The sequence below is a fragment of the Fusarium verticillioides genome, chromosome 2 (assembly GCF_000149555.1).
Source record: "Fusarium verticillioides 7600 chromosome 2, whole genome shotgun sequence".
Lineage (NCBI taxonomy): Eukaryota > Fungi > Ascomycota > Sordariomycetes > Hypocreales > Nectriaceae > Fusarium > Fusarium verticillioides.
Genome location: NC_031676.1, coordinates 1,395,122 through 1,421,025, shown reverse-complemented (window position 1 = coordinate 1,421,025; position 25,904 = coordinate 1,395,122). Strand labels below are relative to the sequence as shown.

General features: G+C 48.6%; 10 protein-coding genes across 13 annotated transcripts; 3 read left to right on the top strand and 7 right to left on the bottom strand.

Moving 5' to 3' along the window:
• Positions 1-1,708: 1,708 nt before the first annotated feature.
• Positions 1,709-5,453, bottom strand: FVEG_06289 (Cu2+-exporting ATPase; the record flags this gene model as incomplete). The annotated part of the gene is made up of 2 exons (XM_018894616.1): positions 1,709-5,088; positions 5,144-5,453. The coding sequence occupies 2 exons, from the start codon at positions 5,451-5,453 to the stop codon at positions 1,709-1,711; spliced, it is 3,690 nt and encodes a 1,229-aa protein (XP_018751714.1).
• Positions 5,454-5,841: 388 nt separating this feature from the next.
• Positions 5,842-7,463, bottom strand: FVEG_06288 (dihydroorotate oxidase). The gene has a single exon (XM_018894615.1). The coding sequence runs from the start codon at positions 7,322-7,324 to the stop codon at positions 5,915-5,917; it is 1,410 nt and encodes a 469-aa protein (XP_018751713.1). The 5' UTR covers positions 7,325-7,463; the 3' UTR covers positions 5,842-5,914.
• A 448-nt stretch (positions 7,464-7,911) lies between these two features.
• On the top strand, positions 7,912-9,494 carry FVEG_06287 (hypothetical protein). Its single transcript, XM_018894614.1, has 2 exons — positions 7,912-8,633; positions 8,693-9,494. The coding sequence occupies exons 1-2, from the start codon at positions 8,379-8,381 to the stop codon at positions 9,344-9,346; spliced, it is 909 nt and encodes a 302-aa protein (XP_018751712.1). The 5' UTR covers positions 7,912-8,378; the 3' UTR covers positions 9,347-9,494.
• On the bottom strand, positions 8,247-11,551 carry FVEG_06286 (hypothetical protein). The gene is made up of 7 exons (XM_018894613.1): positions 11,263-11,551; positions 11,028-11,208; positions 10,751-10,967; positions 10,410-10,700; positions 9,652-10,359; positions 9,508-9,599; positions 8,247-9,462 (listed from the first exon to the last, which is right to left on the bottom strand). Exons 1-6 carry the CDS (start codon positions 11,492-11,494, stop codon positions 9,516-9,518), a joined length of 1,713 nt encoding a protein of 570 aa, XP_018751711.1. The 5' UTR covers positions 11,495-11,551; the 3' UTR covers positions 8,247-9,462; positions 9,508-9,515.
• Positions 11,552-11,837: 286 nt separating this feature from the next.
• FVEG_06285 (hypothetical protein) lies at positions 11,838-12,531 on the bottom strand (the record flags this gene model as incomplete). Its single annotated transcript, XM_018894612.1, has 3 exons — positions 11,838-12,203; positions 12,252-12,395; positions 12,451-12,531. The coding sequence occupies 3 exons, from the start codon at positions 12,529-12,531 to the stop codon at positions 12,000-12,002; spliced, it is 429 nt and encodes a 142-aa protein (XP_018751710.1). The 3' UTR covers positions 11,838-11,999.
• Positions 12,532-12,873: 342 nt separating this feature from the next.
• Positions 12,874-13,864, bottom strand: FVEG_06284 (hypothetical protein; the record flags this gene model as incomplete). Its single annotated transcript, XM_018894611.1, has 2 exons — positions 12,874-13,598; positions 13,648-13,864. The coding sequence occupies 2 exons, from the start codon at positions 13,862-13,864 to the stop codon at positions 12,874-12,876; spliced, it is 942 nt and encodes a 313-aa protein (XP_018751709.1).
• An 880-nt stretch (positions 13,865-14,744) lies between these two features.
• On the top strand, positions 14,745-16,283 carry FVEG_06283 (hypothetical protein). The gene is made up of 2 exons (XM_018894610.1): positions 14,745-15,030; positions 15,081-16,283. Exons 1-2 carry the CDS (start codon positions 14,851-14,853, stop codon positions 16,107-16,109), a joined length of 1,209 nt encoding a protein of 402 aa, XP_018751708.1. The 5' UTR covers positions 14,745-14,850; the 3' UTR covers positions 16,110-16,283.
• A 1,892-nt stretch (positions 16,284-18,175) lies between these two features.
• Positions 18,176-20,893, top strand: FVEG_06282 (hypothetical protein). Of its 2 annotated transcripts, XM_018894609.1 has the most exons (3): positions 18,176-19,283; positions 19,335-20,313; positions 20,363-20,893. In XM_018894609.1, the coding sequence occupies exons 1-3, from the start codon at positions 18,534-18,536 to the stop codon at positions 20,467-20,469; spliced, it is 1,836 nt and encodes a 611-aa protein (XP_018751707.1). In that variant the 5' UTR covers positions 18,176-18,533; the 3' UTR covers positions 20,470-20,893. The 2 variants fall into 2 exon arrangements, with proteins under 2 accessions (XP_018751707.1, XP_018751706.1); XM_018894608.1 differs by having other exon boundaries at positions 19,335-20,893.
• On the bottom strand, positions 20,742-22,492 carry FVEG_06281 (STIP1 likey and U-box containing protein 1). Of its 3 annotated transcripts, XM_018894605.1 has the most exons (3): positions 21,874-22,492; positions 21,244-21,796; positions 20,742-21,194 (listed from the first exon to the last, which is right to left on the bottom strand). In XM_018894605.1, exons 1-3 carry the CDS (start codon positions 21,960-21,962, stop codon positions 21,021-21,023), a joined length of 816 nt encoding a protein of 271 aa, XP_018751703.1. In that variant the 5' UTR covers positions 21,963-22,492; the 3' UTR covers positions 20,742-21,020. The 3 variants fall into 3 exon arrangements, with proteins under 3 accessions (XP_018751703.1, XP_018751704.1, XP_018751705.1); XM_018894606.1 differs by having other exon boundaries at positions 21,244-22,378; XM_018894607.1 differs by lacking the exon at positions 20,742-21,194 and having other exon boundaries at positions 21,196-21,796; positions 21,874-22,378.
• Positions 22,493-22,834: 342 nt separating this feature from the next.
• On the bottom strand, positions 22,835-24,638 carry FVEG_06280 (hypothetical protein; the record flags this gene model as incomplete). The annotated part of the gene is made up of 6 exons (XM_018894604.1): positions 22,835-23,226; positions 23,294-23,501; positions 23,565-23,929; positions 23,983-24,093; positions 24,148-24,445; positions 24,498-24,638. 6 exons carry the CDS (start codon positions 24,636-24,638, stop codon positions 22,835-22,837), a joined length of 1,515 nt encoding a protein of 504 aa, XP_018751702.1.
• Between the last annotated feature and the right edge of the window lie 1,266 nt (positions 24,639-25,904).

The window sequence follows — 25,904 nt, the reverse complement described above, 5'->3', positions numbered from 1 at the left end:
TGCAAACAGACATGCCCGCATTCGGCTCTCACTCTCACTCTCAATCACTCGTCTAACAACCGAAATAGGTAGAATGGGTAGATATTTGGCTGCCTCCTCGAATAACAATAATCAACATAAAAGTCGAACTCTCTCAGCCCTGAACTTTATTCTATAACAATAGTCCTACAGCGAAAGTGCCTTGAAACGACCTAATAAATGACCTAGATTTCTGCACTGCCCTATTGGCTTGGGCGCTGCCTACAACATCCCTGGCCTGGCCCTGTCCTAGGTAAAACTATCGTTTAGGCTTCCAAGTCCTTGACCTCGTACAAGGCAGCAGCCAGATACAAAGCTTTCACATATTCCCAGATCTAGACCAAAGGCTTCATAGTAATTCGTCACCCTCCCGAAACTCAATCGTCCCGCTCCGTTGCCGAGGTCATGCCTAAAAGGACATCCCCTCAGCGGACATTCATGTCCCTACCAACTGAAATACATCTCGCCATATCCGATTTCCTCATCTACCCGGATGCACTATCTCTAAAACACACCAGCGCCTATTTCTATTGTCTCGTCGACACTGGTATCAACCTCAAAGTGGAATGGCTAGTGGAACGACGGAGCCTCCATCTAGAATGCCCCAACGACCGGCGGTGCGATCTTGGTAGTGATCTGCGTTTCTGCCGCGGTAGTGTACCGTAAGTCGATATCCTTTGATGTGACCGAAACGAATCATCGACTAATTGCTATAGTCTACTCATGCAACGAAGACGAGAACATGTGGAATGTGAATCTCGGCCTGGCCTTGGCTGTCTTGTCTATGGGACAAAGACATGCTCCCATCGCTCATTGCTGAGTAGAACACTACCACGTTGGATGCAAATCAAACTCACTATTGAAATTTGGTGGATTCTGCTCGCCCTTGTACCCATTTTCTCCTGCTGGGTGTGGCTGGCTGAGTTACCGTGGGGACTTGTATTTGGATATTGAAATTTGGTATTTGATTTCTGGGACTGGCTTGAGCAGATCGTTGAGAGTCTGTTTATTTGTTGGTTTAACGGTATAATAATGTAATACTAATATTGTGAAATAGGGAACGGAGTATGGGGAGTAATAATGGTTGGAGGCATAAACTGAGCTTATGCCCACTTCTGGGTAAGCCTTTATAGTCTGGCAGTATAAATAAGACAGATTATTACTTAACACTGCCACGTCGTGCAACTGCGAGTGGCTCTAGGCCAATATGTGAACAGAATATGATAATGAGTCATTTCACTCTGAGATCACAATTCGGGACTAGAAACACGGCTGGAGGCACTATATGAGTCAATGGGATTGCTCAGCTCAGCTTCGCTATTGTAACAAAGCCAAGGTGACGAACAATGAGGACTATCTGCCTACGTAGTAAAAGCGAGTGAACACTGAAGAAGAAACTGAGCGAATCTCCCTTCAGCCTTCTCCAAGTCTGTCTTAGAACTCGCAGTAGTTTAAGAAAGCTCATCATGGAGCTTGGATAGAAGGGTACTGATGTTTCCTGGGCGCCCAGGGACGCTATTTCTCGTCGAAATTCAAAGCAGTAGAGGCCGGTAACGACAGGCGTGCAACACTGTGCTGGTCGAAATCAAACATAACATGAAAGAAATATTCAGCTACAGGACTCCTGGCCGAAAATGAATGAGAGTAAACAGAAGCTGCGCTGTTACAAAGTTGAGTCTCAATATCCTGACTAGATCTTCGACCAGCGCAGAAGCACAGCCGCAAGAATAACCGGCAGAACGCTCACCAATTCTCCAAGACCTGCATATTCCGGTGGAATTCTGGCATTGACGAATGCACCAGCAGCTAGGAGAACGGCAAAAGTGTTGTACACGAAGCTCCATCCGAAATTAAACTTGATGCGGTTGACCGACTTTCGACTCGCGTCTATCATGTTGATAATACCGCTTAGATTGGGACGCATGAGAACGACGTCGGCCGCGGACTGGGCTACATCTGTGCCTTCATTCATGTGAACACCGATAGTGGCTTGGGCGAGAGCTACTGCATCGTTTGTACCGTCGCCGCAGAACACGACGACTGGTTTCTTGCGATCAGTGGAAGTGCCGAGGAGAGTTTGGATGTAATCCCTTTTGCCAGAAGGTGAAGTCCTTGAGCGGACACTGTCTCGTGGGATGTTCAACTTGGTTGCTATGTTCTGAACAGCTGAATCATCATCACCAGAAACCACATGGACTGAGATGCCTCGCATGTGCAGGGCTTCAACCGTCGCAAAGGCGTCCTTCCGAGGCTCGTCTTGAAGACTGTACACGGCCTGCAGCTCGTCGTTGATTGTGAAACAAAAGACGGTGTAACCTTGAGAAAGCATAGACTGAACAAGAGGATCATTCGAGAGATTGAGCCATGTAGAGTTTCCAGCTTTCAACCTCTGACCCTTTACAACTGCTTCAACGCCTTTACCGGTCAAGCTCTTCGGCTCACCCACGAACGAAGGTTCGATACCAATACTCCTAAGGTAGCCCGTAACAGCCATGGAGACTGGATGACGACTGTTATCTATCAGGCCTAAAAGGAGAGGAAGAGTACTTTCATCGACACACTCATTTGCAACGACAGAAAGCTTTCCCTGAGTCAAGGTTCCAGTCTTGTCAAAGACAACGTGAGATGTCTTGTGAGCAACTTCAATAGCATCTGCAGATTTAAAAATGATGCCCCTTTCTGCTGCGATTCCGCTCAAGATAACAATGACCATTGGTACTGCAAGTCCGATCGCGCAAGGACAGGACACGATGAGAACGGCAATGGCGTATGTGATTGCTTCCGTCGTTGCCTTTGAGCCACCATAGCCACGGACTGTTACGCCAATTGCAACCCAAATAACAAAAGTGATAACAGTCAACACCACAACCACGGGGACGAAATACGAGGCCACTCGGTCCGCAAGATCCTGTAGCTTTGGCTTTGATAGTTTGGCTTCATCGACCATAGCAGCGATTGCGTTGATGGTGTTGTCGCTCGGCAAGCGGTTTAGGCGAACTGTCATGACTCCAGGGCCATTGATAGACCCTGCAATGACAACACTCTTGAAGTGCTTCTCCACGGGCTTGGACTCGCCTGTTAGCATCGATTCATCGACCTCAGACGAACCACTCATGACTGTTCCATCTGTTGGGATCCTAGTATCCGGTAGGACTTTGAAGACATCGCCGTACTGAAGAAGTCGGGCGTCTATCTCCCGCTCCGTGCCGGTCGTCTCGTCGACCAGAATGGCAGTTGAGGATTGGAGTGATCGAATGGAGATGGATTCAACTGCCTTCTGTCGAGCAAGTGCTGCGACCCACCGTCCGACCATGATCAAGGTGACGAGCAGAGTGGAAGTCTCGAAGAATTGGCCAGTTGAGAGGGGCTTGCCTGCAATGAGATATCCAAATGACACAACTGAGAAGACGTAGGCTGCACTTGTGCTCAAAACAATCAACAAGTCCATCTCGATGACTCTGGAAAAGACCAAAGCCTTGATAGCTTTCGCGTAGAAAGGCCCAGCAATCACAATCTGAATAATGGTGGCCAAAGCCAGGGAAGCCGAAGAGTATGCGACCTCTCTCTCAGGAAGCGGAGCCCAAGCCATGACCAGAACAGGAATTGTAAGAACAGCAGATAAAAGAGTGGTGTACCCAACAAGGCGAACATGTTTACTGCCCGCTTCAAGCGACGAATCACCACGAGGAGGTGCAAGTTTAACTGGAGGGTCCCAAGATCTTTCAGCAAGGTCTCGCGCTCCGACGATCTTGGGATCAAATGAGACTCGAACAGTATCTTTGTCGACAAGACTCATATCCAGAACTCCTTCGGGCCATTTTTGGCCAATAAACTCAGACGTGCTGCCATTCACGATGAAATTCAAGCTAGACCCTTTCGTCTGAAGTCTTTCACATTTGAACTCAGTGGTTCGCTCAAGATGCTTGATAACCTCATCAACGGAGCCGAAGCGAAGATCAATGTTAAACTCGGCACGTGAGAGAACGAGACTGGTCTTCAGATCATTGACAGCTGGGACTGTAGCGAGAGTTCTGTTGAGCTTGGTCTCACAACCAGTACATGTCATACCAGAGATGCTGAGAACCACATGTTCTTTTCCTTTTGTCTGGTTCTCTATATCTTCGGGATTTTGAACTGTCTCAATCTTCATTCCCTTGGGCGACGTAGGAACGCAACAAGCATCGGCTGGAGAGTCTTGACAGATGACAGATGGAGCCTTCTCGCAGCAAGAATCGGCACAGCTGTTGGAAGATTTGGTGATGATCTTCTCAGTTGGCTCACAGCAGGAACTGGCACATGTGGACTTGGGTAGCTCATCGACGATCGCCGATATTTCTTCGTCACAGCAGGACTTTGGGCAGTTGCTCTTTGCAACTTCAGCCATTAGTCCATTCTTGGCTGTGAATGGCTCTTCCGGCTGAGTTGTGCAGCATTTATCGGGACACCCGCCGCTTCCAACGATTTTCTTGGAAAGATCACCATCGCTGCAGCAGTTTTTGGCACAATTCTTTTCGGTGAGTGGGCTCTTGGGTGCAGCCTTCTTGGAACCACACCCACCAGAACAGCCGTCCTTGTCTTTGTCTTTGACAGGTCTTGGTTCAGGAGACTTAGATCTGGCGTTGTCTCCCGAACAGCATGAGTTGGCAGACTTCTTAGGGGTCGCTTCTTTGTCGGGCTTAACAGCGGAACAGCACGACTTAGTGCAGCTCTCCTTGATCGACAGCTGTTTGGCGGACCTGACACTCTCATTGGAACCCTTTCGTAAGCGAAGACGGTTCTCCGCAGCCTTTTCTTCCGTAACAGAGCCGGTGCTGCAGCAAGAGTCCGTTGAAGTGCGGATCAGAGAGCGGGAAGACGACTTCTTGGAGCATTGCTTGGTGATGACAGAGCGGCCTTTGGTCTCGCAGCAAGACTCTTGACCCAAAGCAATGAGAGCGCGGCAGATGCATCCGAGCGCCTTCAGAGTTGCACCGTAGCGGTCGAGAGCAGATAGACTGTGCTTGCTGCATGCCTTGCCGTCAGCTACGCCATTGCAGCTGGAGCTAGAGCTGCCGCAGCCCGTTGCATCCGCTGCAAAGTGTTAGAAATGTGCGGTTAGTAGTGATTTTGAGTATTCAGAACTTACGCTTGTGAGAAGCACTGAGCTCACACTCTCGTATGGCGATACGATCAATGCAAGAAGCATTGCAGCATGGGCTTGTTTTTCCGCGGCAGCATTCCGGTGCGTCATCCTTGTTCGGCTCTTCACAGCTACCAGAAGCACAACAATCATCATCCCGTTCCTTGTTTGCTGGCTCTTCCTCTTTAACTTCAGTCCCAGCGTCGCCTCCATCACAGCAAGCATCCTTGCAACTTCCGATATCGCTTGGAGGAGGCGTCTCAGCAGTGACCAACTCCGCAGCTGATGCGGGAGGGCCACAGCAGTCGCATCCCATGATTCAGTCAAATATCGGGTGTTGATTTCTTGTTTGCTGTTGTTCGTTGTTCTGTTATTAGAATGTTAAGGTGTTAGGCCTCTAACCAAATCTCATCTCACCTAGCTTATATACGACCTTGTGCAGATTGAGCGCACGTGAATGGCTCCTCAGATGAGCAGCCAGATAAACATGAGACACTACTGATACCCTGTAAATATCTCGGAATACTACTCTATCTACAACTTGATATCTAGATACTTATCCCCGAGAGTCGATACATCTGTTAGTTATTAATGTAAACTCTACGCTCTTCCAACCGGACAAAAACAAAGTATGGATGTAGAGGGCTTTTACATTAAAACAGACAAATATAGGGGGGGAAAAATTGATAAGCAGATAAAACCACTTGAACTTCATAACTTGTCCCGTTTTTATACCTATGACGAACAAATAAAATCTGAAATGTTGCTATAGCATGTCTAATTCTTTCCACCATCTTTTAACTCCCGCTTGATCCTGGTCACAGTACCCGCACCACCATATGTCATCGCTGTGTAGATCATGGCTACGCTCGCGCCAGCGTTGAGAATGTTGCGTGCCTGCTCGCCATTGGTGATGCCTCCTGTAGCAAAGATGACCTTTTGTGGCGATCCAGTCGTTGCTGCGAAAGAACGCGAGTCTAGCAACTTGCGGTATCGTCGAACAAGATCGAGTGTTCGGCTGTACATAGCAGGGCCCGAGTAGCCACCAGTCTCCATGAGGTTCTTTTGCTCCTGAGCAGTGAGCTTAATACCCTCAGGAACAAGACCATCTCGTCTCTTGGTCGTGTTGCCCACAATGACTCCGTCAACACCACTTCGGTGAACAGCCTCAACGATACCCTCCATTTGAGTATCCTCATCCTCATCAGGTGACACCTTGACCATGACCTTGGGCCTTTGTTTTCGGTCAGTCTTGGCAGCCTCGTCAACTACAGCGCTGAGGAGCCTTGTCAAGGGCTCAGTAGCTTGAAGGTCACGCAGACCAGGTGTGTTAGGGCTGCTAACATTGACGACCAGAACATCAGCGTAGCGAGCTAGTCTTCGCACACAGTATACGTAGTCATCGGCAATGGCCTTCTCATCCCGTTCATCCGTCTCCTTGTTCTTGGCGATCTGAACAGCGAAAAGACGGCCCTTGCGCAGACTTCCAGGAGGAACATTGGCCTCTCCATTGAGAACATCCTTCTCAGTCACACCAAGAGATCGAGCGAATCGTCGAAGTCTATCCCTAAGTCGAATAGCCATGTCGTCGGCTCCGCGAGAGTTCAGACCATATCGGTTCACCATGCCATCAAGGCTGCGAACACGGAAAACTCGAGGCTTAGGGTTGCCCTCTTGAGGAAGAGGAGTGCAGCCTCCAACCTCAACGACACCAGCTCCAAGCTCAAAGAGTACATCTGGGATCTCAGCATCCTTGTCAAGACCCGCAGAGATTCCAATTGGGTTCGACACTTCGGTTCCAAATACATTGACGGCGAGCTCAGGGGAGTCGAGGGTCGTGTCGCGCTCTCGAGGGTGAAGGTTAAACTCATAAGTCATCTTCAGCGCTACGGTACCGGCATGATGAGCGTCCTCGGCGTCAGGGAAAGCCCAGCGAATGAATGGCGGAACAACCCAACGGTGGAAGAAAGCTCGGGTGTCGGTGGCATAGAGGTATGAGCCGTATAGAGCAGCAGCACCAACAGTGCCGTAGAGAGCAAGCTTGAGAGCAGCTCCGTCACCGGCCGAAGAGGAAGATGATGCGTTGCGGCGCTGGACGAGCTGTGACCTAGGAATGACAGGACGGGCGGAGGAGGCAATTCGGGTGCCGGAGACGGCAGCTCGTGATCTGAAGAGAGCGGCAGACATGGCTGGGAAGTGATGCTGGGCCGGGCCAGCTCCCAATGGTTTCACGGGTCGCGATAGTGTATGTTCGGGTGATGCTTCAAAACGCACCCACAAATTGCCGACTCTGGGTTGTAGAGTACAGTATCAGACAGTGTGATGCACAGTATACAGCGAGATACAAGGCGCATCAGCGCCTGGCGTGCAGATGCCGTGGTATATATCTATTTCTTTCTCATTTCTGTCTCATGATCTAAGGAGCTTCGCTTTGCAATTGCAAGTAGCAATTCAAAATCTTACACCACGTTAACTTGCTACGCCGATAACGCTCATCGGTAACCTGAATTGAGTTCTCATCTAGATGATCTCGACCCGTTCTATGACACGAGAAACAACCTGAATTAGAATAAAACCACCGAAGATACGCATTGGGTTTTGAAGTTTTCGTTTTTCATGAATAGTTTGCGATTGTATCGAATGATGATCACCCGAGAGTGGTGGATTCAGGACACAAGATGCTGCCACAACTTGGATACCAATATCTAAAGAATTTAACTCATGCAGATATTTTAAGTAGTCCTCGGCAAAACTACAGATTCGCCGTATCTATTCTTGTCATTGACAGGCCAAACTTGTTTGTATATATGTACTGATCGTTTCATTACCACTGCCATGAAAGATCCACATTCAAAACTGGCCGTTGGTGTTGCCGATGATAGTTGATCCGAACATAGAGATCGGAGCTGGTCGGACGGAACCGCACAATTCGGAGTGCGAAATTAATCCTTCCCCACTTCTTCGGCCGTCTCTTGCACCGGAGCTCCAAAGTCAACCCGTGTTTTTGGTATGGACCCGGGATCATGGCCGTCATAGCTTCGGTGTATTCGGGCACCGGCCACTGAAATGCTTTATAATAAACACAGTCTTATCGCAGTGATTACAGATCGCGTTGGCTGCTTGCCTTCTCAGAAACCACTATATAGTAGGCCTAATAGATACCTCCATAGGCAATTGATTCATCAGTTTATACCACTATAACCACTCTACCTCAGTAGTCAACAACTTGAACATCATAAAAATGTCACGAGCAATTCTCATATCTGGTGCGACCGGAAAGCAAGGCGGTGCTGTTCTCAACCAACTCGTCAAGCAAAAGGCCGGCGTGGAGATTCTCGCCGTCACCAGAAACCCCAATTCTTCTTCAGCTCAGAAGCTTCTCAAGAAATCTTCCAACATCAAGCTTGTACAGGGAGACTTGTCCGATGCTGCCACAATCTTCAAAAATGCCCGCCAAGTTACAAAACAGCCGATTTGGGGAGTGTTCAGTGTCCAGGTAAGTACACTCGCCTCTTGATGGTTATAGTTGAGATGTTAACGTGATCCTGTAACTAGTCCCCTATGGGTCAAGGAGATGGTGCTGAAGTAGCCCAGGGCAAGGGTCTTGTCGATGCTGCATTGGATGCTGGGGCCAAGTTCTTTGTCTATACTTCAGTTGACCGACACGGCGAAGACTCTCTGAACAACCCAACTCAAGTTCCTCACTTTATTACAAAGCACGAGATTGAGAAGCACTTGATCTCCCGTACCACTGGCACTGGTATGCAATGGTTTATCATTCGACCTGTGGCTTTCATGGAGAACTTGACGGACAATTTCCTGGGAAAGTCATTTGTCACAGCATGGAAGCTGGTTGTCAAGAATAAACCTCTTCAACTCGTCACAGTGACCGATGTGGGCGTCGCTGGCGCACAAGCTTTCCTTCAGCCTGAGAAATATGCCGGCCGTGCTGTGTCACTTGCAGGTGATGAACTGACGCTCGAGGAATTCGAAAAAATCTTCAAGGAGAAGACTGCCCGCGATCTCCCATACACCTATAGTCTTGTTGTCTACCCAATCATGGCGATGGTCAAGGAGTTGGGTTATATGTTCAAGTGGTTCAAGGACCAGGGTTTCGGTGCGGACTTGAAGGCGCTGAGAAAGGAGTATCCCCAGTTGACGACATTCGGAACTTGGCTTGAGACAGAAAGCGACTTTGCTCGCAAATAGCCGAAGCAGTCATCAGGGAGCTCCGTTCGAACCTTGTTTCTTCGTATGATGAAGCTGAAGATACACTTCGTGATAGTCATTAGGGTTGTAATAATAGTAGTGTTTGTCTTGGGAGTCTTATGGAATTAATTGAGAATGTGACATCCAGGATGTTTGCTTACTAGCACCCTCAAGGGAATGAACCCTGAGGATAAGAATACGGGCGTTGGGTAGCGAGTAATGGGATATCTAGTGACGTCTCTTGCAAATTGACCTAGCATGAATTGTAAGTATTTGTGTAGCAGAAAAAGAGTGTTTATATCAACCTTGTTCATAGTAGGGGATGAGATCCCACATTGCTTCATTTCTTTGACAATTTCGTTCGCCAAAGCATTGGCAACGAGATTTGTATTACCAAAAGCAGCCAAGATCTTGAGTATAAAATCTAGATTCTGAACATGCTCTCCATTAGGCTCCGTCGGAGATGTACTCGCCATAAATACCAGAGCAGCCATATATGCAGCAAAGCAAATAAGGGGGTTAGTAAACGTCGCACCAAGATCGGGTATCATTCTAAAAATGTTGAATATCTCTTCGGCTGCTGGAAGTAGGCGGTCTTGAGATAGCCGAATCAGGTAACTCGGTAGCCCCTGTAAATTCGACTTCATCCTCCACAAAGCTGCTCTGTGAAGGCATATGGTGGCCGTCTGTAGCATGACGTTGACAAAAATGGCGTTGTGAGTCCTATAGTTGGCAGGAAGACAAAGGGCCTTTGGCAGCATCAACAACATGAACTTGAGATCATTATCAATGCCTTTGTGTCTCTGCCAGTACAAGTGGCCGCTGAAGTCCTGATCCTGGCTGTTATTCGTTCCAGTATGTTCTATGGTACGGTGGAAGATATGCGCTGCGAGCACTGCTCCTGCAAAGGTGGAGTGTTGTTCGGATTCGAGCAACTGGTCTCCGAGGAAGCGCGTGTTTTCCTCTTGGCCATTCTCATAAGCCTTTTCTGAGGCTGGAACTCTAGTTTTGATCTAAAACGAAGTTCAATGGTACGCCAGGAAGGCTTTGGGGGGAAACTCACGTTGTGATCATGTATGAGTGCTGGCCATCCAGTCGTGGCACAGGTAAAGCGATCATAGCAAAATATGGTCCACCATGTGCGGCGTCGTTCTTCGACTCCTATCCAGTCAACATGCTGGCCCCTATCCGGTCCTTTGACGTCAATTTGATGGAGGCCTAGCATCTGTGCAGCTCTAATAGCAGAACAAAGTGTCATAGATGCCTTTGAAAACATAGAGTGCTCAGCCTCGAAACAGGATATCAGAGCCCGAGCTTGTACATATCCTAGAGTCATTGCTCTTTCACTAGTGTCCTATGTCCTTTGCTTAGCAGGTGTCTTCAGCTGTCACAACCGACACATACACCCAGGTGGTCGTCTTGAAGATATTTTACGGCACGCTTGTAAAATAGCATTCCCAAGTGGCGGTAAGCGTCAGATGTCTCTGCGGCAGAGGCCATGACGATGTATTGAAGACACATTGGAGGCTTCATATGGTCTGGCAGGAAGAGTGATGCCATGAATCTTTGGCGATGTAGTAGGGGCGTTACCTGATGGATTCTGTTGAAGTATATGTTCATTCTGATTCAATTGTTACTAAATCAGAGGCGATGGGCTGCAGTGTATGGAAGTGTGTCTTACAATGTTTCGATCAGCTGTCGAGGAGGCGCCTCCTCAAATAGGCCCAGCCTAACGACAGCATCTTCCTCCTGGCTCGGCGTTGTGGCGCCAACTGCTGCAATAGCATTGTACCTGTTTTGGCTACTTTCAATGTCGGATGCCCTCGACTCTTGCGAGCTGTTAAGCAGTCTCTCCAGGCGTCCTATTGCAACCAAATTCAACAAGTATTCTGCCAGTGATGAGCAACACTACATACCGAGTTTGGCCTCCAATTCTTTTGCCTGTCCACGGTTTTTGCTTTGGTATGGTTGCCTTGATAAGGAATATACGCAATCATAGCCTTGCTTGCTGCATCGACTGCAGGATGGCCTAGTACGGTCACACTTCAGTTTGCTTTTCCGACAAAGAAGGCAGCTAAAAGGTGCAAGAAGTGCCACGTTTGCTTCTTCTTCATTGGCTTCATTGGAGTTATTGGTGTTCTTGTCCATTTCTGGGTGCTGTCTGTTAATTGAGGGTGTAGAGGACGATATTGAAAGAGGGAGATTTGGTAGTGGGATAAAATAGTGGAGAGGGGGAAACAATACTCCTAATGTCAGGCTCCATGCGATCTTCCTATTTGCACTAAACTACTCAACATGAAGAGAAATTTAAAATTTCTTTAATTTAGAATCAGATTGGCCTGCATACTACTCATGTTTTGTTTCACGTAATTGACCAAACGTGAGTGTTATCGTCTGTTGGTTAGATCGTCATAGATTATTATTCCCCGCCATGGCAGACATTGGATGCTCACTATCACAAGCAACATTGATGATTTAGAGACGATTATAGTGTGTCCTAAGCAAAGGCCAAGTTTTATTCTATAGCTAGAAGTCTGTCTGGACCATCTGATCTCGCTGTGCTTTCTACGCCTCTGTCTCTCTGTCTCTGTCTACACCCCTGTGATGATTTCCCAAGCTCCAAATCGGGTCAAAATCATAAGCGAGCGCTCAGCTAGTTCTCCTTCACGATGAGGGAGACCTCGCACTTGCCAGGCTCGAGGACATGGGGGGAGTCGTTGTACTCGCGAAGCGGGATTCGGAGAACGACCTCGACCTGTTCCTCGGCAGCAAGAACCTTGAAGGTCTGGATGCGGCAGGTGAATCGAGGGTGGTAGAGACGGTCGTAGCCATCCTCGGTGGTGCAGCAGTGCTTGTCCTATATCTTATCAGCATGTACAGCAGCAAGGAGAAGAGAGTGACTTACGAAGGCGTAGCAGAGTTCCTCGCGGCAAGCGTTGAGTCCGGCAGCACGGCCACCGGTGAGACCGAGATCATTCTTCGCGGCGACGATGTCCTTAACAACCGCCATCATGACGTCCTTGAGGTTGGAGGTCTCATTGATGTAGTCCTGTAACTCGGGTCAGTTCGGCTGCATACAAAGCTATCTGTGTGGTTAGGAATACCTTCAGGGTCTGGGCACCAGGGTGCTTCTCCTCTTTGAGACGCTCGAGGAGCTGGATGATAGTGTCTCGGTTTCCAGGCATCTTGAAGTTTGAAGAGATTGATGAACTGTTGCTGAAATGGATGTGTGGGATGTCGATGTTGGCATCGAGGGTGATGTTGACTGGGTCAAAATTTATAGAATGCCACCGAGCCCAGCCTTTTATACCAGTAATTTTTGGGCCCGACTCCAGCAATTCTAACAGCCAAAAACCAGTATTCAATTATCATTCCAAATGTCAATACCAACGAGTAGGGGCTTTTCGTTTGAGTCCTCCTTTCACCACTGACAGCAATGCCAAGTCTTCGGTAAGAGCAATAAAGAATGGTTATGTAAGTAAATTTGTATAAAGAAGAATGTCATCGTCATCAGGGATAATAACTCATCAAGAAGCAGCTGGTTTTGCCGTATTGTTGTCCGTTATCTCGCCCAAACCTCTCGACTCCTGACGACTTGGTCTCTCAGGCGAGATGGGCCACGAGTGAATCCGTGTCGAAAACGACGAATCCCTATCATCATCAGATGGACTCACGGGTCCAACATGTGTCACACTGCTTGATTTTGTCATCTCTGCAGCACCAAGCTCTGGCGTTCTCATACATCCACGAAGTTCCTCCGCATGAGGTCGGTCGCCCTCCATCTCGTACAAGCCCTTGCTAACATAATATCCGTCTTCAGAAGCGTTCGCCTTCTCTATCTCAACAATTCTGAGTTGTTCTTCGGCTGAGCGTCTTCGTTTTCTCTCACGCAGCCAGAGGAAGACGGCAATACTGATCAAGATAACGCCCAGTGCAACACCAACACCCACTCCAGCGTTTCCTCCTGGTGATAAACCACTGTGAGTAGGTGTTACTGTGTCTGCTTCGTCAGATGCTTGTGCTTGCTCGGAATCGCCAGTCTCAGTTGGTGCAAGGCTCGTCCAGGTAGATTCGTCCGCGGCGGCTGTCTCTTCAGATGATGCAGTAGTGTCAACTGTTGTCGAGATCTCTAGTGTTGTCGACGCTCCTGAGGCTGTAGATGATACAGCAGTTGGGAATGATGTTGGCTCGGTGGCTGTTCCATAAAGTTCCCAATATTGTTCGCAGATCTTCCAATAACTATTCTCATATTCTGACCTCTGTTAGTGATGCATTCACATGCTGACTCGACAACTACATACCGAATTCATCATCTTCAGTGCATTTCTTTTTCGTCTTCCTTTCTTTATTTGAGAGACATTGCTCCAATGTATCAACGATGGTTTGATGATTCGGCTTGTAGCACCAGCAGTCGTAGTCGTCCTTGGCACAGCCAGTATTAGCAACACTGATGTCGAAGCACCCGCTAATACATTCGGGAATAGCCTCGTAGAGGGACTTTGCATTCTTGTTGGCCATTGTAGGAAAGGCATACGACAATCGATTGATATATGACTTCAAGTGGATGTGATTTAAGTGGACAGATAGAACTGCGCCTGCGCAAACTTGAATGTAAAGACGAAAGAGAGGCAGAGGCAGAAGCAAAGACAATGCACGAAGGAATAAGCTAGCACAGCTCAGACACGAAAGTTCAGGGAAAAGGATCCCTTAAGAAGGATTCAAAGTTGATTTAAGGCGATCAAGGCTTCATCTGGACTCGAAGGATCCCCTGTATCTCCATCTCACTCCATATAAGCCATTGGTTCCTCCCTGAGGCTGTTCAATGCGCTGTGTCGTCCTCAAACAACTAATGCTGGGAGTAAACCTCTTGAAGCTAGGGTCATGACTAGGCTGATAGGGCCGTGTACGCATCGAACATCTCTCCCGTCAGCGCTACAGCTGAGAATGGGTCGGAGGATCTGTTTCCTGGTAAGAGAGCGACATTCTAATTTCAGGATCAGACTTAAGTCCTCGGGCGAGCGCCAGGGGCATTTAGCCTTAAAAACTGGGGACCATCGGTATTTGGTTCAGCCGATAGTTAAAGTGGCTGAAGAAAAATTTAAGACGCACGCGAAAAGCTGAGTTAATGTTGTGAATTTATTATGTAGTAGTGATATAATAATGAGCCACATGGTTACATGTGTTTTAGTCAACAAATCTCAAGAGGCCTCGACTCGCGAGACTCGGCCTCGGAACACAAATTACGAGATAAGCGACCATGCCAAGTAAATTCTGCCACTCAGAATTCTAGAACGGCCTTATCGTCAGCGAGAATGGCTGTGATTGGTCAGAGAAGGTCATCTCCCCCACCAGTTGGGCTCTTCACTCGCCATATCGGACCTTGACGAGCGGAATAAAATCAATCATTTCCTTCTAGAAAATAGCGACGAGGACAGAATCTCACCTCTTGCCATCAACATCATCAACTTTCACATCAAAATAAACGCAACAGAGCCCCCAGAGACATGTCGTGGCTACCGAAAAACCTGTATCCGGAAGGCTCGGGAATTGACTCAAAGACGATCGAGGATATCGTCGTCCAGGACATTATCAAGCACGAGATGACCCGAAGAGAGCAGCTTGATCTCGCAACGGCTCTTACAGTTATGCTTGTGGCTGAGGCTGCTGATGAAACAACGACAAGCGTATGTATCGACTTTCCCTCTCAATTTCAGGGTGAGACTGACGTTCATAGTACGAATATGATGACGATGAAGAGTATGAGAGAAGAAAGGTAGTACATGAAGTTCAAGTCGAACAACAACAACAACAACAACAACAACAACAGCAACAACAACAAGAAGAAGAAGAAGACGAGGAGGAGGAGGAAGAAGAAGAGGAGGAGGAGGAAGAAGAGGAAGATGATGAGTATTATGATGAGTACGATTCAACGGAGGATGGTTTATATGACGCATTTGACGACGTGAGCTCATATGGTTCTCTGCGCTTTCTTGTTCTCGACATGCCTGTTGAGAATGCGGAACCGGAGCTCATCACCAGAAAGCGAGCTTTGTCTCGCGAAGAAACACCATGCCCTTCATCAAGGAACCCGGCCAAACGACAGAAGATGGATCCATCCGCAGTATCAAAACCACCCAAACCACAGGCTTCAGAAACGCAAGAACCGGCATCTCCTTCAGTCCGACCTGAGTGGCAACAATACGGCGGAAAGGAGATACCCAAATCACTCATCCCTAGAATCGTCCGGTCAGCTCTCCTAGGCACTCCTCTGCACGCACTTCATCCCGAGGCACAATCGTTTCTCATGGCAATCAATTTCGACCTACCTGGCTCCAAGGAACTGGCATGCGCCGTCATCGACATGGGCCTCCGATTCTCAAAGACAGCTACGAGGAGTGAGTACAACATTGTATTCAAGGAACTGGTCGAAAGCCACGGCCGGGTCGCGATGTACAATAGTGCTCATAACAACTTCGAGGCGCAGCATAAGCTTTTCTGGAACAAGGTCAAGAAGCATACTGGCAAGCCTGTGCCTCCTGAGCGATTAGTAGAGCATGACGCGAGAAAACGGAGACAATTAGCTGAAAATCGCGCCAGAAGTAGGGCTTTACTTGCGGAGCAGAACGCGAAGAAACTGGCTCTGCAGAAGAAGTTGAAAGAGGAGTTTGCGAAGAAAATGAGCGAAGGGGAGGCCAAGAAGTTACCTCTGGATGAGAGAGTCAAGAAGTGGCTGAAGGAGATTGTCCCGGTTCAGAAGAAATAGCACGATACGGCAAGGCAAGGCAAGGCAAGGCATGGCATGGCATGGCATGGGCAGCAAGAGATGGAAGGTTCAGTCTTTAGTGGAATGGGTTACATCATGGCATTTATGAATACAAGATCGAGATACCCCCTTTACACGATAGGAAATGACAAAGTTATATGTATTATGGATTCACTTTCACTTAGCACAAGCCACACGATATCACTCAATTCTTGACGCCACGCAGATGCAGCCAGGCAGCTTAAACGGCCCGTCAAGCTGCACGATAGCACGCTATAGTCGTGAGTCTGGTGACAGGCATGACTAGATGGTACTATAATCGCGCGAAGTCTTGAATATCTGCCCACTATAAGAGCGGTCAAGTACAAGGGATTTCTACGCTTTTGTAGTTCAGCAGAACTACGCCATATATCGTCAGCCCCAGTTCGTGTTCGTATCAAGCGAGGTTCGCTTGATTAACATTAATGGAACTCAATTCTTCCTCGGAGCGTGCAGCCGGTCGATTTGTCGACCCACCAGCAAATTGAGACACTGAAACTTATCGATTCGCTGTCGATCACTGGTAAAAAAAAATAACATTCTCTGAAACACCACATGTGCAGTTGGTGTGTGGAGTCGAAACAGGCTGAGTCGTGCGTGCATGCAGTGTCGTCCCGAGACAGAAATAGCTGCGAAGAGTTCCATTTTGCTGGTTGTGAGAGACTCAAGGCCAGACATTAATGCAGTGGGAGTGCCTGAGAGGTGAGTGCTGTGTTCCGGAGGGTTCGGGAGTCTTTGACATGGTTGATGAATAGTGATGGTCACATCTTTTGACCATATAAACCCCAACGGACACGGGTCTTGCATAGCACAATAGTCCATAGGATGATATAGATTTCAGTGAGTACGGTATCATAGTTTGAACCAACCTTGGAAGCTGAAAAACGCCCCCAGACTTTGGGTCTAGATTCTACAGAAGGAACCACCCGAAGGGAGGCAAGAAAACTTGGGATGTCGGTTCTAAGTGAGAAAAGTATCTAAGCAAGCTTCGTATAAGTTTTGGGTCGTTTAGATTAGATATTTTTGACGCCTTAGTTCAGCATCAAAGGTTTTCTTGCTCCCTGGAGCCACCCCACGTTTGACGGATGCTCTTGAGTAGAGTCCGCCTTGGCCTAACAGTTTCGAAGCCACCATCAGCTCAGTACCTTAGAGAACATTCGTTGTTCAGCGGTCAAGCTCAGTACAGCCGACAGTGTTGCTCTGTTCTACAGAACATGCAGACGAATAGAAGCGGTCAACTTGATCAATCTGAGAGAAAGAAAGAATCTTCAACGTTTAGACTCTGTCTCCAACGGAACGAGTTTTGGCCAGGAGATGCGCAATGCTTCATCGTCATCTAGCCCCTCGACGTACGTATGTAAGTGGCTTTTTTGGGGGCGGAGGGCCATCAAGTACCTGTACATACAAATCCCCAAATGCTGCGCCAAGGGCTTACCGAGATGGGCAGGTCGAGCATCGATCGATGCAAGGACCCCTATCAGATATCTCCAAGTCATCAGCAAGCCACTGAAGCAGCCCAGAACCAGATTTCACAGGTCTCATGGGGTTTCAGGCTCATCATGGGTGAGGTGCTGACGTCGATTTGTTTAGCGCCCGTTGGCCCAAGAGCCCGTTGAGCGGGTGATGGCCCATGGCATTTCGGTCATAAACTTGGAATGCCCCGGTAGTAATTAGTTGGTTAATTAATTGTGGCCAAGGAAATTATGATTGATTTCTCTCTTATTTCGGCCTCGGGGTATTGACTGTCACTGACATGCCGAACAACGAGGTACGTAGCACGTAGACGGCGTCCTCTCTTTTTTTTTTGTTGATGTCTACGACGCTAAGATCTCCGCCCAATGGACCGGTACCAGCAGATGGAGGAGCTTGTTCTGTAGCTTGTTTAGGTTTGAGTGAAGTGGTTGGCTGGGAACCACTGGAAGCTGGCAGCTTGCAGCGGGGACAGCGCCTAGATGGGTATCGCATGTACCGATACTTGTTCGTTTGGGGTGTCTCGGGAGCCCACCCACATTCATCTAGGCTCTTTCATCACAAAGGATGGAAGCTGGCTGGAGTGTGCGACACCGTTTCCAAGGTTTCTAGGTTCTTTACTTTCGAACACCAGACAGACTATCTGCTTTCTCAACGCTTCTTCTTGTATATTCTCTTCCTAGAATTACCTTATCTTACTTTATCCACGGCTCATACTTTCAATTGTTTGTCATTCTTATGAGCTTATATCGCTATAGAGTTTGCTTCAACCCCCTATAAACCACAGAGAGTCCTTCGTCGCTGCCGCAACCGATCCCGTCACCATCGCCCATGTGGTTCTAAATAGAGTCTAGATTTCCGCTTCGACTCTCCTCCCTCTCCGTCTCCGTCTTGAATATCGAATATCGGACCGCAATGGACGCCGATATCTTCGCACGAAGTGGCGGCCTCGGCGGCGACCCGAGCGATCGACCTGGATTCTATAAACCCGTTGGTATTGGTTTGGCTGTTGGCTCTGGTGTCTTTATTGGTATCTCTTTCGTCCTCAAGAAAGTCGGGTTATTGCGCGCCAACGAGAAATACAACGAGGTCGCTGGAGAAGGATATGGGTACCTCAAAAACTTCTACTGGTGGGCAGGAATGACACTGATGATCATTGGCGAAATCCTCAACTTTGTCGCATATGCCTTCACCGATGCAATTCTCGTCACTCCTCTTGGCGCATTGTCCGTTGTCATTACAGCTATCCTTTCGGCCATCTTTCTCAAAGAGCGCCTCAGCATGGTCGGAAAAGTTGCTTGCTTCCTCTGCATTGTCGGCTCGGTTGTTATTGTTATGAATGCTCCCCATACATCGTCCGTCAGCGACATTCAAGAGATGCAGAAATACTTTATTACGCCTGGATTTCTCACCTATGCCGGCCTCATTATAGTTGGATCCATCGCCACTGCATTGTGGGCTGGACCAAGATATGGTAACAAGAATATGTTGGTCTATATCTCAATCTGCAGTTGGATTGGTGGACTCAGTGTCGTCTCGACTCAAGGACTGGGTGCTGCCATCATTGCTTGGATCGGGGGCAAACCTCAGTACAAGGAATGGTTCCTATGGGTTTTATTCGTCTTCGTCATTGGCACATTATTGACAGAGATCATTTATCTCAACGTATGAGCCCGGTTCTCTGTTATTATCTCAGTCACTAACAGCTCATCATAGAAAGCACTCAACATCTATAACGCAGCCCTCGTTACCCCGACATATTACGTCTACTTTACCAGTACAACTATTATCACGTCAGCAATTCTTTTTCAAGGTTTTAAGGGCACCGCCCAGTCTATCGTCACCGTTGTTTTAGGTTTCTTAACAATCTGTTCCGGAGTAGTGTTACTACAGCTTTCGAAATCCGCAAAGGATGTGCCCGACGCCGCAGTCTTCAGCGGCGACCTCGATCAGATCCAGACTATTGCCGAGCAGGAACAGCCAGAGTCAGAACCCAAGGCCGATGCCATCCGCGGAGCCGCTGCCATCGTGCGACAGATCTCACAGCGACGACTTAGAATGGAAGCCGAAGAGCTCAAGCGACTCCACGAGGAAAAGATGATGATGGACACAATGGACCCTATCCGAGAAGATGGACAGCAGCCAGAGTGGGAATGGGATGGCTTGAGAAGAAGACGAACAATGACTTTCAGGACCGGAACGATTAGCAGCTCTAGAGCAGGATCAGTTACATCGCCTCCACCACCGATGCCTCCCGCCTCACCCCGTTTTGCTGTAAGACCAAGCAGTCCAAGGCACCCACCTTTAGGCATGTCGCAGTTCCCGCCAGTCGAAGACGGAGACGATAGCGACGATGACAACAACCGTCAGGAAACAAACACACTCTTCTCTAGCATTGCAGGTACCATTCGAGGTAGAGCCCGAGGCTTCACCAACTTCTCAGGCCGACACGCCAACGACGATCATGAAGACGATAAACCCCGGCCCCGCAGCCCGATGCACCCGGTCCCCCTCACTGAGATTGCCGTCCCCCGGGATAAGGCCGACGAAGAACACGCCGCTTACTACGGTCAAACTCGGGAGCACGAGTACAACGGACAGGATACTGAGTACCGAGGGGCATCGTTCCGAAGTGGCGGCAGCCTTGCGCCTCCGACGCCCCCGCCTCATGGACAACCTCAGGATACGACACGACGTCAGTTTTCATTCCATAACGTTTTCCGGCGGCCTCACTCATCGTCTAGATCAACATCACACGTCGCAGACCCAACGGAGGAAGAGCGGGCCGGACTCGTCAAGGACGATAGCCAGCCGGGCCCATCTTTTCTCTAGGGGCCAATCCGATGGGTAAAGTCAGCATTCGGGGTGGTACCATGACATGAGCAAGGAAGGGGTGAAAACATGCATTTGCACGGCGCTATTGGAGTTCATTTTTCTTTTGGGCTACTGGGTTTCGCTTGGTTGGGTTATTCGGTTGCATAGCGATTGTATAATGTCGTCACGCCTGGGTTAAGTAGGGTATAGAACATGGCTTGGACGGAGCGCGAGCTTGATGACTACCTTTATATACAAAACTGCTGTGGGACATGATGGCCGGGTCAGTGGAGGATTAGGAACACGACATGATGAATAAAGATCAGTTGTATACGCTAAAAGATACTATCTACGAGACGACTGGCTGCAGCGCTGGTTGCACGAGCGATCGTACAGGATTAAGAGGAGAATTGCCGTTATTCATTTCATGAATTCGTTCAAACCGTTACGCTATACCAGTCCAAAGCATCTCTGGGATAAGCTTCTGAACACCTCAAACTCCAAGCATTTAACAAAGTTTTAATCAAAAGACCTCCGATCCGCTTATTGCCTGCCAACTTTGGTCGTCATCTGCTTCTTCCTCTTCTTCTACCAATCAGCAGCCCAACCGTTGTGCTCGAGGAACTCCTCGCAGGCTTGCTTCAGTGCAAGGTTTGGCCGTAGCTCGGCAGGGACAAGTGGCTCGCGCGTGAGAGGGTCACTATGATGCCTATTCAGGTGCTCCATGATCGACGCGCGCTCGTATGACTTTCCAGTCTTGGTCTGTATCTTGTTAGCAAATGTGGCATTCGATTGTGGTGAATAAACTTACCATGACGGGATCGACCATGAAGCCAAAGCTGATATCGTCAATGGCCCAGTCTGGAACCTCTCTCTTCTTCTCACCATCTGCCCTTGCTCTCTCAAAGATCTCCCTCATCCGCTGAATCTTGGCAGCGCTCTCCTCCTCGATTTCCTGCCTCACCATGGCATCATCATCAGTCTCGGCCAGCATAGTCTCTTTGTCCTTGGCCAATAATTCAAGTATCTCCCTTTCAAGATCCCGTGATTCGCGAACACGCTTTTTCTCGAGATCATCCCAACGCTCTTTCTTGCAGCGAAGAACGAGATCCGTCACAGCAGCGAGTGAACGGTCTCCCGTTTCAACGCACAGCTTGTGCGCATGCAGAGCGCTCTTGACCGCAGCGTCATAATCACGAAGAGCGATCTGTGCTTGCGCAAGGTAGTACCGGGCCTTCATGTTGTTAGGCGCTAGCTGCACACAAGCTTCGCAGTCGGCGACCACTGAGTCCCATAACTCAAGCTTAAGACGGGCCATGGCGCGATTAGTATAGAGCAGTGGGTTTTTGGGGTCGGCGATGATGCTATTGCGATGTTTGTCAGAATAAGCTCTCTCTCTTACACACACACAAGCTGCGCTGTGCTGATTATATGTGCTCACGCTTTGGAGTAGAGGCTGTCGGCGCCAAAGTAGTCCCCGACCTTGAAACGGCTGTTCCCTTCATCCTTGAGCTGTTGCGCCTTAGACATGTTGAATCAAGTGCAGTGCGTGAGACCGGGGGGCGAGTGGTAGTGAGGTGTGGTAAGACTGGAAAGTAATTAATGCCGTAATAGAAGATTCGTTACTGTATTCCGGATGCTCGGACAAGGGAACCCGGTTATCTATAAAGGCGCTCGCTGGCTGATATGATGATGACGGCATAGAAAGAAGAGGAGGATAAACTGCACAGCAGAGCAAAACAAAACAGAATCAAGAAAAGTCGCAGTGTGAAGTGGGCGGAAAAGGACGGGAACCAAGCTGTTCACTCTAATAAGGTAGAAAGACAAGAAGCAGGGAGTAGGGAGTAGGTAAGTAGGTAGTTTACTGGAAACAGCGAGCGAGCCACAACGACACACGTAAGGTAACTTGACTTGGGTACACTCAAGTTTAGAGGACGGGAGAGAAGAGCAAAGGACCCTTGATTTTGGTAGGGTTTGATAGAGCCTTTGATTGGATTTCTAAGCGCGTGTTCCCTGGAAAGTTCGAGAAACGGGCGGGTCTAGAAAATTGCGGGGTGATTATTGTCAATGTCAATAGTCTCTTCATCATGAGACAGACAAGTCATGATGAAAACATATTCATTCATATAAAAAATCAAAAATGCATTTATTGCTCAAAATCTACATGCCCAATCTATCGTGATTCTTGTCTCCAAGTCACCTGATTCTAAATGCTCCCCCAATATCTAATGCAATGGATATCATGGATGTCATATCATGTCATGTCCTGTCATGTCCTGTCTGACCATGTCGTGTAGTGAGTGGTATCCTAAAACTCCCCAAACTCCGTATAATATGTCAGCAAAAACAAAACAAAACAAAGTGGCCTAGCCTAGCCTAGCCAACTGGTACTCTCTTCTTTCTTACATCGCCACCAAACGCACTACCAGATTCTCCTTTGGTCGCAGTGTAAAAGCCGGTCCAGCAACTTCAACCTGCTTGTCTTGGCTTCCAAGAGGCTTCTCAATCTTGAACTTGCGCACCATCTCAACAAGCATGATCTTCATCTCCATGAAAGAAAGCTGCTTGCCGATGCACATTCGCGGGCCGTTGTGAAACGTCTCAAAGGCGTACGCGCTTGTCGCGTCGCCTGCGAGATCGTTCCAGCGGTCAGGGTTGAACTCCTGCGCGTCTTGGCCCCAGACCAGAGGGTGCATGTTCATCACCGCGGGCGAGAGTTGAATCACGGCTCCCTTGGGGATCATAATCCCGTCGATTTCGACGTCGTCGGTCGCTTGGCGAGGTGCCATGGCCACTATAAACACGTTAGCTAATCAATTCTCTAATATCAGGGGATGGGAGATGGGGTTACTTGCCTGCACAGTAGAGTCGCAGAACTTCGCGCACAAGGTTGTGCAGATACGGGAGCTTGTCGATATCGCTGAAGCCAGGCATGTCGCAAGTGCTGTCCATGCCTGCGATCTCATCTCGCAAACGCTGCTGGCAGTCCGGTCGGCGTGAGAGCTCGTGAACGGCCCAGGTGATGGAACAAGCTGTCGTGTCATGTCCAAGGATCAAAAGATTCAAAACCTATAACAACTGTTAGCACAATCCGCAACATTCAGAATTCAGGGGGTGACTTGCATATTCAACGACGCTCTTGTCGTTCCAATCAGGGTCGGAGTGTTCCAACAAACACTGAAGGGCGTCTCGGTTCTTTTCGGGGCTAACAAGGCCTTGTTCATACTGGTTACGTCGGATCGTCATCAAACCTACAATGAACTCCCGGACTCGGGCACAGCTCTGAGAAAACTCAATGCATGCCTTCATGGGTACATACTGTCGAATCGGGATTAGCGAGTTCAAGTAGTTGATAACATGGCCAAACGTGGAGGGTTGCATCATCGTGGTGAAGGTGTCAAACAGCGGAGACTCGTCGGATTCGAGGTGGTTAAGATCAAGGCCAAACGTTTCGAGTCCAATCACGTCGAGGACTGCTTTCCAAATATTGCTCTCGACTATAAGATTGTTAGCTCAGTCGCACAAAAAAGGGGGGAGGGGGGTTACTTACTCTCAACATTACCGTTTTCGTTGCGATGCTGGGTCAGTACATCGATCAGTTGTTCAGCCTTTTGCTGAACAACAGGGGAGAAGGCTCTTAGTCGAGCAGCCGAGAATGGTTCTAAGAAAGAAGTTAGCATTGGTCTCAATTTGGGTCAGGGTTGGTTGTACTTACGGCTGATGGCTGCTCGACGGAGCTTGTGAAGCTTGCCTTCAACAAAGGGGAGTCCATCGCCGATGAATTCGTGCGCGAACTGCTTTGCAAAGGCAGGCTTCACAAAGTACGAGCTCTTGGTCTGAAGGACCTGCTTGTATGCCTCGATACTGTTAACAAACAGTGTTTCACCGTTGGCAAAGTTCAGGTAGCGAATAATGGGGGCGTTGGGGAATTCGCGAGACCACTTGCAAAGGAGTTCAGGGAACCAAGGCACCTGAAGGAACTTTGCAGTCTGTCCAAGAAAGAAGGCATTGTCCTATTAACCACGTTAGCAACATGATACGAAAACGAATGGGGAGTTTACTTACTTTTGGTCCGGGGAGATGTCGAAGAGGGGATACATAGAAGGGGTATACAAAGACGTTGAAGGCAATGATACCCATGACGAGCATACCCAAGATGACCAATCCCATTGAAAGGTATGGCACCAAGGAGAGCAAAGACGTCATCTTGATCGAAAAAAAGGAACGAGTCGGTCGTACTCGAGCGAGGTTGTTGGGCGAGGTGAGTGGAAATAACTAAAATATGAAGAGGGACAAGAAGATCAGAGAGGTATCTATCAAAGAGCAGCAAGAATGGGATTGTGAGTAGAATGGAGAATGGAGAATTACAAAGCCATGATGCAGGCCAGGATATCGATATATATTGCTGCTAATTATCGCACTGGTAGCTCTGTCATTCATTCAGTGTCCACTGTCCACGCACCTGGCGGGTGGCAACCAGTGGCAGACGGGGACGACGGCTGGGGAACATGGACGGGACATGTTGCATTGAGTTGACGTCTACGGGTACGGGCGAGATCAAGGCCCCGAACATGGAATCGAGCATCGAACATCGGGCGTTTCTGCATGGAGAGTTGTGGCACAGCCTGTGCCAGTCAGTCCCAAGGCGTGGTATCTAGGTATGGTCTTGGGGGGAGGGAGATGGGGGCCGAAGCTTTGTTGTCGATGCAGATATAGCGAATACTACGTAGAAAATAGAAAACAGGCTGATCACTCTACCAATTCGGAGAACATGCAACGATACGTTATCTATAGTCTATTCCGTCCGCTGTCACTCGAGTCTGCTGCCGTGCGTGGCGATTTCCGAACAGATAGATTCCAAGGTTTCTCGGAACGAATGGACGCTGGATGAATACCCTTTTGGGACGATGCAGTTTGCCGACCGATGCAATTGGGGCCTTACTTTTCAAATGATGTAGGGACATGGATTAAAAACAAACGTCAACAACCTAATCTATTAGACTCTAGTTACAGATAACCGAGATCATCTGCGCTGTAGCGAGTGGTGGCGCTCAAGCGATGATACCTTGGGCCTGAAGATCTCCAAACATGGCTTGCTTCGACTCACGACAGTGGTCGATTCATAAAATATTCTGCTCAGCCTTGCAGTTCGTCTTACAGATCTTTCCGTGGCATGTCACACAAGGTAAGCCACTTACACTTTTCCCGTTGGTTGTGTAACATGATAGCCTTACCGACTTTTCGAAGAGTGTTTGTATCGACCCGTCGGTGTTGTTGTTGTTCGTTTCCTGGGTTCTGTTTTATATCAACGTTTGAGTAATATCCGGGACGTCACTCACTGTTCATGCAGATGGCATGGATCTGGAAGTGATCAATTATACGAGTCGACATGTCTTAGTAATCGTTTCATCATCATCATCCAGGTTTCCTTGTTTGACATGTGAAGCCTGAATTCCCAAGTTGGCCAATCAA

Bases quoted from the DNA above. Each gene is read 5' to 3' on its own strand.
- FVEG_06286 (XM_018894613.1), bottom strand. From the start codon at position 11,494: ATGGACAAGAACACCAATAACTCCAATGAAGCCAATGAAGAAGAAGCA. The intron at 10,360-10,409 runs GTGAGTTTCCCC...ACTTCGTTTTAG, and splicing joins CACTCATACATGATCACAAC to ATCAAAACTAGAGTTCCAGC. The intron at 9,600-9,651 runs GTTGATATAAAC...AATTCATGCTAG, and splicing joins CATCCCCTACTATGAACAAG to GTCAATTTGCAAGAGACGTC.
- FVEG_06287 (XM_018894614.1), top strand. From the start codon at position 8,379: ATGTCACGAGCAATTCTCATATCTGGTGCGACCGGAAAGCAAGGCGGT. The intron at 8,634-8,692 runs GTAAGTACACTC...TCCTGTAACTAG, and splicing joins GGGGAGTGTTCAGTGTCCAG to TCCCCTATGGGTCAAGGAGA.
- FVEG_06283 (XM_018894610.1), top strand. From the start codon at position 14,851: ATGTCGTGGCTACCGAAAAACCTGTATCCGGAAGGCTCGGGAATTGAC. The intron at 15,031-15,080 runs GTATGTATCGAC...TGACGTTCATAG, and splicing joins CTGATGAAACAACGACAAGC to TACGAATATGATGACGATGA.
- FVEG_06281 (XM_018894605.1), bottom strand. From the start codon at position 21,962: ATGTCTAAGGCGCAACAGCTCAAGGATGAAGGGAACAGCCGTTTCAAG. The intron at 21,797-21,873 runs GTGAGCACATAT...ACATCGCAATAG, and splicing joins GACAGCCTCTACTCCAAAGC to CATCATCGCCGACCCCAAAA. The intron at 21,195-21,243 runs GTAAGTTTATTC...AACAAGATACAG, and splicing joins TCATGGTCGATCCCGTCATG to ACCAAGACTGGAAAGTCATA.
- FVEG_06282 (XM_018894608.1), top strand. From the start codon at position 18,534: ATGGACGCCGATATCTTCGCACGAAGTGGCGGCCTCGGCGGCGACCCG. The intron at 19,284-19,334 runs GTATGAGCCCGG...AGCTCATCATAG, and splicing joins CAGAGATCATTTATCTCAAC to AAAGCACTCAACATCTATAA.
- FVEG_06288 (XM_018894615.1), bottom strand. From the start codon at position 7,324: ATGTCTGCCGCTCTCTTCAGATCACGAGCTGCCGTCTCCGGCACCCGA.